At 46.8% G+C, this 9,795-nt stretch overlaps 1 protein-coding gene across 1 annotated transcript in view; it reads right to left on the bottom strand.

Annotated features, from left to right (window-relative positions):
• Positions 1-6,754, bottom strand: part of LOC106723528 (meteorin-like protein) — a 12,984-nt gene extending 6,230 nt beyond the window's left edge. The window contains exons 1-4 of the mRNA XM_025196242.1: positions 6,663-6,754; positions 3,850-4,239; positions 2,347-2,417; positions 5-110 (exon numbers count right to left, since the gene is read on the bottom strand). Coding sequence (XP_025052027.1) covers positions 5-110; positions 2,347-2,417; positions 3,850-4,239; positions 6,663-6,754 — 659 coding nt within the window. The remainder of the gene's footprint in view (positions 1-4; positions 111-2,346; positions 2,418-3,849; positions 4,240-6,662) is intronic.
• Between the last annotated feature and the right edge of the window lie 3,041 nt (positions 6,755-9,795).

The following is a 9,795-nucleotide window of genomic DNA, read 5'->3' on the forward strand; positions in this document are numbered from 1 at the left end:
CTGCTGAAAGATTCTGTTTTTCTGCCGGTAGACTTTTTGGACGCCGACTTCGACCTGTGACATGTGATTCTCAGGGTCATGGGACACGTTTCGGATGGATCCTCTCACCACTAGATGTGAAGAAGATAGACAAGTTGGTTACGGCACAGCCGGTAAATCATATTTCAGGTTGCAGAAGCTGACGGGGCGCATTCAGTACCACTGAGCCATGTGCCTAACATTTCCCCGGGTGCGCCTTGCTGGAGAGAACAGGTGCCTGCAGCTGGATCTGAACTAGGAGCTGCTTGGAACCGCGGTCTGCTTTCCTTACCTGAAGCTGTTCTGCCGGCAGCCGTTGAACACGCGAGAGGTTACAGATTTAGCTGGGACTGTGTGAAGGATCTGGCATTTAACTCCTCCTGTTTGGGACAATCTCCTCATTACTATCACGGGCACAAAATGCTGATTTCTGGGAATTCCAGGCTCTTCTTTAGCTAATTTCATTTCCAAGAGCTTCTTGTGCTTAGCCTAACAGATGTGTCTGCTCTACTCTTCATCTCCCGCTTTGTGTGAGCATCTTTAATCAGATGCAGACCAGTCTATTGACAAGCTATAATGCACTTGTTCCTCTTGCTCAAACTTGCTCCTGTGCTGCTCAGGGCCTAGTGACTGAAGACCTCCTCCTTAGGAATAACTATAAAGCCCTTATTCACGCCCGGTGTCATTTACACTTTCATTAGCAGCTATTTTCTCTAATCAAAGAAGTTGATGATAGCGATTTGTGAGCTTAGGGCAAGGAAGTCAGGCCATAAATAGAGTCAGTTCAAAGGGCTATTTCTTCTGGTCTGTTGATGCTATAAGTATAAATGCCCCCCATTGTGTGCCCTGGGCCTCCACATCTGTCAGTCTCTGGTGTTCCAGGCTGCATGGAGGGAGAGCCGTTTGCATGGGAACTGATAACTTCATCAAGTAGAAACAATGGGACAGATTGCACCAATTAATTCAAATAATGAAGAAAAATGATCTGCAAAGATCTCTTTTAATAACAAGGTGTGGGCAATTCCCTGTCCCCATATTAGTCCGTCGGCAGGCAACTATTTTACTAAGGTAGAAATAGTAGTACAACTGCTATTGCAGGCAGTTATTCTGGTATAAGGATCGTGTGTGCCACTATCACTTATTCCTTTTGATTCTTTTATCGCCATATAGCTGTGTCCACATGTGGGTGGTTGCATGGTATTGGCTGTAGCAGTATAATTAAAGTTACAGATTCTGGGTACTTCGAAAAAAAATCAGTACAATATCTGATTTTTACCATATCTTAGTTAGGAGCAAGAGAAAATATTGAGAAATAACAGATCAATATTGACCTTGCCAAATTAAATAAAAAGAAGGGCTAAAGAAAGCCTTTGCTACAGCAGCGTGTTAACATTTTCCCTTATTTATCATTTTCTAGCATACAGCTGCTTTGCTTTCTTCCAATGCATGTGCCTGAAAGAGTGCTCCATTAATCAACTATAAATCATTTCATACAAATGGACTAAATCAGAAACAATTGACTCCTTCTGTTCCCATTACACGTATGTACATGTGTGCATGCGTTACACTACTGAGAGAACGGTTAGGAAAAGAGGGATCAGGATGGACAAAGGACATCTATAAAGTTATAGGTGATTTTGCCATGGGAGAACGGGTACCGTTTTAAATGTGAGTCCAGCTCCAAGGCATCGGCCCTTCAGCTTATCAGGGCTAAGGAACCTTTCTGGGAGGAAACAGGACGGCTAGGTGCCGCTGACTCCAGTGAGTGCAAGGGCAGGTCCCTAGAATTTGTTTTTACCAATAAAATCTGTGTAAATTGAATTTGCTTCTGGAAGGTTTAATAAAGGGTACAGCAAGCAGAGCTAGAGCAAAACTAGCAGGGAACGGACCTCACAAGGATCACTTTAATTTCTTCACAACAGTTTTAAAATGACAGCAGGTTAGGGGACAAAAAAAAAATTAAAAAAAATAAACTTGTGCTCATCTGCAGAATCAGATTGGTGGAGGCAAAAAATAGTATGTGTGTGTGTGTACACATAAAGAATACAAGAGCAAGAAATCAGCTGATACAATGATTCAAGCAAACCTCTCTGGACTAGTGTGAGAGAGCGTGTAGTGTGGGTGGAGAGAAATGTGCTTACCCTCCCTTTTGCTTGCCCTCACCCTTTCCTCAACCACCTTTTTCTTTTTTAAGGTTTCATTTTTTTCGCTCCGTCAAACTGTTTTGACACAAGCCAGTGAGGCTCTGACACCAGGAAGCAGAAAGATTGAAGTATTCAAAGTGGCAGCAAAGGAAGTCACAACGTTATGAAATGAAAGTCTGCTTACCAAAGTCACTGCTGCAAATGGCCATGAGAAGCTCCATGTCATCACAAGGGCGGCACATCGCTGAAAAAGAAGGGACGCAGTTACTTATAAATACAATGATTATTCCTAACGGGCTAGTGACGGATCCAAAGGGGTGTGGACCTGATATCTTGATTTCAGTGGCTTTGGGTCAGACCCAAAATCATTTTTTTTTACTATACATACACAATTGAAGAAATAGAAACCTAGAACTAGGACGGATTTCTTGGGTCCACCCTTTGCTACCACAGCATCTTAAAGCCCTTCCTTAGACTGATCAGTGGAACAGAGCAGCATGCAACACGTGCTTTGCTCCTCCATCTACTGCGATGCTTGAAAATGTTAACAATTTTAGTGTGATTTTTTTGCTTGTTTTTGCTAAGCCCAAATCCTAATTCGTTCCCAGATGAATGCTACTGGGATTTTTGCAATGCTAGGATGCAGCGCTAAAAGGAGCTTGTTGCTACATTTATAACCCTTAGCAGTTCTGTAACCTCTTCTGCCCACCTCCTGCTATGGCCAGTGCTTGGAAAGCTGCAGCATCCTTCTTGTAGGACAGAGCGGCAGAAAGTATTACACTGAAACACTGACATTTTAAATCAGGGTTCGGAAGCTTTCAGGTCCTTTATAAAATGTGTGATCTCAGTCTTTGAACCCTGTGTCCTCCTCAGGCACTGGGTAACCTATTTACAAACATACTCTAAAATAAGAGGATACCTTCAATTATTCTCCAAATCCCAATCGCTAGCAGCAACGAAGATCTACTAAGCCTCCTCCTGAGAACAGAGACCCTGCGCAACCACCAAAGGGGAGAGACCAGCTGAAAAGTGCTGCGATTGCTTTAATTGCCTAGCCCCAGATACCTGCACTCAGCCTTTTGCTGTTCTGCAGTAGATCAAATACTCTCTTTGAGACCTGGCCAGCGCCCAGTGGATTCTGTGGGTTGGATCACACTCCCGTGCTCCTTTTTGCGGTTGTCCCTCCCAATGAGGGCTGGGGTCCCGATCGCACAGAACTGGGAAGATTCCCCAGTGATCTGAGTGGCCTGTGGATCTGACCCCCAGTAATTAATGGAAAGGGAGCCTTTTTCAGACACAGGAACAGATGCAGCATCAAATTTCCAACAGCATCTAAATGCGGGAACGCAGGACTGAAAGCAGGACTGGGGCAGCAAAGTCCCTTTGGTGCTCGAGGAAATATTGCTTCTTAGGTTCTAACAAGTCTTGCTCAAACGCCCAGGATTTGAATCAGGTGATAAATAGTCAGGAGAGTTTCCCCTTGCACAGTACTTGGAGCATGAAGCAGAGCTCGCTCCCTAGATTGCAGTATCGTGTCCATCTCCCTTGTCAGTATTGCAGCTTTAACAAGGCAGCAGAGGGAGGGACAGGCATTGGGGGTTTCTCCTGCAGAGGCCTCAACAGACCCGTCTGGAGGATGGGGGCAATATATGAAGTCCCAGCCTTACCTTCCACGAGTGCCATCTTCTGGATGTCGGGGCCGGCAGTGCTCTGGTTGCTCAGCAGTTCGTACTGGAAGCTGGCCGTCCGGCGGCTGATGTCCCTCTGCGGGCTGGCTTGTAGGAAGAGGGCAACCCGCTGTGGGGTGTGGGCGCTGAAGCAGGACACGTGGCGCAGCCATGTCTCCTCGGCCTCACTCACCACTAGGTGCAGCTGCCCCGCGCGCTCCACGTAGATGTTGGCACCCTGGAAGTTGCTCGCTGGCTTGATGCAGACGGTGGTGTGCTTGGCACTCGACAGGTTGGGCTCCAGAACGACACGCAGGGCACGCGCCGGGTACATCCATTCCAGCGAGCCCTCGGTGCAGCGCAGGTGGACCTGCTCCACTGTGCGGGATCGGGGCTCCCAGCTCAAACCGCTGCCAAAATAAAGTGGGAAATACACGACTTATAATGCACAAAACACCATGGAGACAGCACTCAACTGGGAGGCAGGAGACCTGGATTGACTGCCAGCTCTATCACTGGTTGACTATATGATTTTAGGCCATTTCACCTTTGTTTTCCTCCCCAGGCTTTGTCTGTCTCACGTATTTAGCCTGTTTTTCCAAGCAAGGACTGTCTCTGCCTGTGCTAATATCTGCAGTGCTTTGGACACCGGGGGCCCATCTCAGCTGAGAATCTGAGCGTTTTGCACAAATAACATCGAACAAAATCTTGTCTTTTTTTTCTCCGTGAAATAGGGACAGCAAGAAGCCTCAGAAATTAGAGGCAGGCTGAATGGTCCGTCCCTTGTTACTTTTCGACCTCCTAACCAGCATGGGATTGCTCCCTGTAGCTCGGTGGTCACCAACCAGTGGATCTCAATCCACCGGTAGATCTGGGAGCCTTTTGGAGTCGATCCGAGGCTGGAGTGGCGGGGCTGAGTGCCCGCATGCACGCACGTGTGTGCCCCAGCCCAGTAGATCAGTCCATGGGGGCTAGATCCAGGCCCCCGTGGTGAGGAACAGCGCTGCAGAGGCAGGAGCAGGGGTAAGTTGAGTGGGGCCCCGGGCAGGTGGGACTTACCTGCTGGGGAGGCATGCTCTCAACTAACTTTTTCTCCCTCTGCTGAGATCTGCCCCCACTCCCAACTTTGCTGGGCAGGGGATGGAGGGGTGGAGTGCAGCAGCATGCAGAAGATCTTGGGTTGCTTTTAAATGCCAAAGGTGATCTACTTAAAAAGGTTGGAGACCCCGGCTGTAGCCTGTTCTCTAGTGCGTTTAGTCCTGTTTGCAGCAATTTGCAAACCTGGGCAAAGCAGAGACTATAGTGACCAGACTGTATTATCAATTATCACTGCATTTAGTTATTTTCCCCACCGCAAAAGAAGTGGCAGCTGCTCAGGGAAAGGACATTTTGCTGTAACCTATGTGGTAGAAGACAAGGTAAAATTAAAAAAAAAAAAAAAAAAAAAAAAAGTGCCTCGGTTCCACTTTCAATAGTGACTTTCAGTGGAGTTGTCGAAAGTGCTCGGCATTGCCCTAAGTCCAGTCCAACTGGTAAATCTCCCACTACATCAGTGGGAGAAATATTACACTTGTAAGCCACTGCGAATATGAAACTTAAGTCACTGAAGCACATTTAAGAACGTTACCCGAAGTTAATAGTGAAGAGCTATTTCCTATCAAAGATTTCCAGTTTTATATCAGCACAACTTCATTAACTCCAGTGCAGTTACTTTTCATTAGACTCCTTTCTGGACACCAGGACCTGCATTACTAGAGGTGGTCATGAAAAGAAACACATTTGTCTGTGAAAATTGCAACTTGCATTTTCCTGTCAAAATGATAACAAAAAATATTATTGAAACATATGATATTTCAGGTGGCTGGACTCGAAGATCTTCCAAGGTCCCTTCCAGCCCTAATGTCTATGAAATTGGAGATTTTCAAGATTTTCAAAGTTTATTCTCTGACATTCACAGATAGTAATGGAAAAATAGCACTGCAAGGGACTGAGGAACGTATAGTCCAAACCCCTGCTTTAGACAGGATTGTCTCTATCTACACCCTCCCAGACAAGTGTTCTCTCACCTGCCTTTTAACACTGCCTGTGCTGGAGGTATCACCACCCAGCTAGGTAATCCCTTCCAGTGTGAACACTGTTACACGACTGTTCCTAACACGGGTGGATCTGGGATTTTAAAAACAGGAGGTGCACCATCACCTATGGCACAATGACACGCATCTTCCTCCAGGTCAAAAGAAACGCAAAGCTTTACTAATACGCTGGGGGCCTGGGGCTGTATTATTCGGGTGAAGATTGAAGCAAAGACAAATAACATTTTACTAGAATGAGTTCAAAACAGCCGGGAGCAGAGCTAGCAGCTGCAGCAGAAAGGCTGGCTGGACTAGACCAGTGTTTCCCAACCTTTTCCAGCCCAAGGCACACTTCCATTAATAAAAATGTTCCCTGTGAAGGCACTCCCCCATCCTCACACCTATGGTAGCTCATTGCCCTGGCAAAAATCCATGGCGCGCTGGTTGGGAAACACTGGGCTAGACTAGGAAAAAAGGAGAGGAACTCACTGACACCTGCAGAAGGAAAAGTTCGGAAGGACTCAGGCGGGTTTCAACCGATGCCCTGCACAGGACCGCTGCCAGCTGGTTTGGTGGAGCAGGACTTCAAGGGGGTGCGAGCGCTCAGCACCGCCCCCCCCGGCTCCCAAGGTCCTACCTGCACCGCTCTGCCTGCTATTTCAGCCCAAAGATTAAACAGAAAAGCGAGGGCTGGAGCTGAATTTCTCCGAGACCCGAGCAGGGGGCAGCCAAGGCAAGGGGTGCTCCGGGGATGCTCTCACCTGCCCTTCCAGCTGCAGTAGTCGGCGCCGCTGGGCTCAGGCTCCAGGTCCAGCAGCAGCAGCAGCAGCAGGGCCAGCAGCCCGCGGGCCATGGGGGTCTGTGCCGCCTCCTGGGGCAGAGGGGCTGCCGGGCTGCTGCTTTATATGCGAGGGAGGAGAGGAGAGGAGACCCCCCTTCTCTGGGGGTGGAGGGACCGGAGTCCCAGCCCCTCGGAGGGAAGCTCGCCCCTCTGCCCAGCACTTGGCCTGGGCACCCAGCACAAGTCAGGGCATGTAGCTGCTGGCCACAGCCAAACAATCAGCTGCCTCCCAGCTTTGCCAGCCGGCCCTTCCCCTTGCTGCAATGGGGAATCAATGGGGATTGTGGAGCGGGGGGGGGGGAATCTACAGCCACCCCCAGATCAGCCCAAGTGTCCTTTCTCAGCCCTTCCTGCTAACGAGGGAGACAATCCACCTTTGTCTTAAAAAAAACATTTTAAAGTGATTAATAACAGCTTCTCACTGCAATTTGGGGGCCGACAAAAAAAATCGTGTCAACATAATCAAAGCAAACATCGGATGATGGATGGGAATTCAATAGCTTTAACTTTTGCTTTCATGATTACCTTTCAGGGGTCCCTGCACAAGAAAGCTGGAGGACCCTGCGATTATCATGCTAAAAGCAGGGCTGCGCCGGCCAATAATTAGATTTCTATATGCATTGCCCTTTCCATATTTTCAATGAGCGACATGGGGAGCTGCTCTTTTGCAGGTTTGAGAGAGTGAGGCTCTTTTCTGCCGCTCCTAAGCGTGGAATTAGGATTTTGCACTGGGGCTGCGACAATGTGCGGGGACTCTGTTGGGTGGCACATGCTAAGATCTGCGCGGTATTGTTTCCCCTTCTCAATAAGACAGGGCCCATGGTCACCAGGACTCTTACGCCATCTGTTACCTTGCTGCTAACAGAGCATTCTCACATTGTCCACAGCTGCAAGGAGAAACGGGGGCAGATATTTTGTGCCTTTACGTTTCTGCCGCTGGCCCATTTCAAATCGCAAAACAGACTCCTTTGCAGCCAAAAACACATGGAGAAGCTCAGAGCTTGGCTTAAGATTTTTGAAAGCGAGCGTCTAAAAGTTCAGCTCCTAAGACTATATTTAGACTTGGGAACAAGCGGCCTGATTCTCAAGAGCCCAGCATTTCAATTTTAACCTTTTTTCCAAAGCCTAATTTTGCACATTTATTAGCTTCCACCACACCATGACTGCGCTAGCAATATTTTCCATCTCCATAGAGCTGTCATCCTCAATGTATGCAACAGGCTTGATCTAAAATCTAAAAACGCATCTTTAGGCGGCTTACCAATGGCAGAACTGCAGTCCACTGCACTAGGCTGCATGGAAGTGGTCCTAAAAATATTAGGCTAAGAAAAGCCGGCATGTTAGTACAAGATCCCATGCTAACTATAGTTCCCACCGTTCTGTGAAACAACAGCTTCAAGCTCCCTAAGGAAAGGGTCTACCGAATGTTAATTCCTGAATAAACAGCAACACAGTCTTTTAGGAGGTTTGTTCATAGCATAATATAGGAGTTAAGATGCTGCAGCTTCTCTCCCTCTTTTGCGAGGCTTGGGGAAGTAGAAAGGAAAAGACGCGGAGAGGAGAGTGACACCATGATGAAGTGGCCCCATAGGAGCATGTATTCAGTCCCAAAGGCCTCCAGACGCAAAGCAACCCATCTGCTGCCATCAGGAGAAAGCATTGAGCCACTTGATCTCTGCACCTCTTCAGCAGCAATCCCACCGCTTTCACTTTCCGTGGGCAGCTTTCTATGTACTTCGCCGATTTGTCTGCTCATTACCTCCCTATGAACACTGGCTCATAAAGAGAGCATCAAGTTCTGGTGGGTGGATTTACAAATGTGGGGCTCAGACAACAGGACATTCGCCACTTCAGGATCAGGTGAAAAACAACAATCCAAAAAATGTTTCCTCATTAGCACGTATCCTTAAGAAATGACATTTTACACTGGTGCTGCTTTAAAATTTCATTTGAAAAGATCACTCTTTGGAAAGCAACCTCTCTAGAAACACTGCCTAGTCGTTGTATTTAGAGGCTTCTGCTTATAGGTAAGAAATTAAGGATAAACTGGCTTTTGTAAACTTAAAAAAATGTATAATTTAGCTCCCCTTATCATATTCTCTCAGTGTATTGGTATATTAAAAACAGTTAATACAAGTGTCAGTTTAGCTGTACCGCTGTTCAAAACCTGGAGTTTTTCCGAATAAAAGCAACCTATAAAAAGCCACACATCCAACATTACCCCTGTGTGAAATGCCAAAAGAAATGACCTCTTAAAAGCAGTAAAAATATAGTTTTGTCCCTTTAGAAAATACTATACAGCCAGTCTTTTCTGAACTGTTGCACAAAACAAGTATTTCTCTTTATTCTTGGTTATTGAATAAACCACATAAAACCATCAGCTCTTTAGAAAATATTATTTTATGAGAACTGCCCCATAAACCCAGTATGGTTCATAATAAAGTTAGCCTAAAAGGGATCACTTGCAATCTTTGCCGTTTTACCTCCCATGGTATTTTAATTTTCTTAAAATGAGTTACAACCGTCTGAGCAATTACCTAGGAGCAAGACCTAGGTCTGGGTCCCACTCCGATTGCCACCGACTCACTTTGTGACTTTGGGCAACCAAGTCTGTGGTTGTCTGGTTGTGCTGGAAGGTTTCCTAATTGCAAAAAACCAAACCAAACCAACACACAGATTTTGAGAAATTGTTTTCTGGGGGATGGTGAACCCCCAGTGACAACCTTCTGTTTATTTCCAAGATCATCCATAGGGTAAATCCAACTCCCGATCCCATGTGCTTTAATGATCCTGCCTTTCCAGTAAAAACCATTAACTTCAACAGCATTACCTAAGAATTAACACGACTCCACAAATAGCTCACAGATCCTCTGGTGCAAGGTGACTTAAAGTGCAGGACATAATGAAAAGGATGGACCTGATTCTGAACTCCATTTGGGAAAACTAAGGGGATTTTTTTGTGGATGGGGGGAGAGACAGTAGGTGCAAGTGTGACCTTTGCACCCTTGTGCACTTCCCTGCCCCCCATTAAATGAGAGGTGGGCAACAGGTGA

This window comes from Alligator sinensis, unplaced genomic scaffold (assembly GCF_000455745.1).
Source record: "Alligator sinensis unplaced genomic scaffold, ASM45574v1 scaffold282_2, whole genome shotgun sequence".
Classification (NCBI taxonomy): domain Eukaryota; kingdom Metazoa; phylum Chordata; order Crocodylia; family Alligatoridae; genus Alligator; species Alligator sinensis.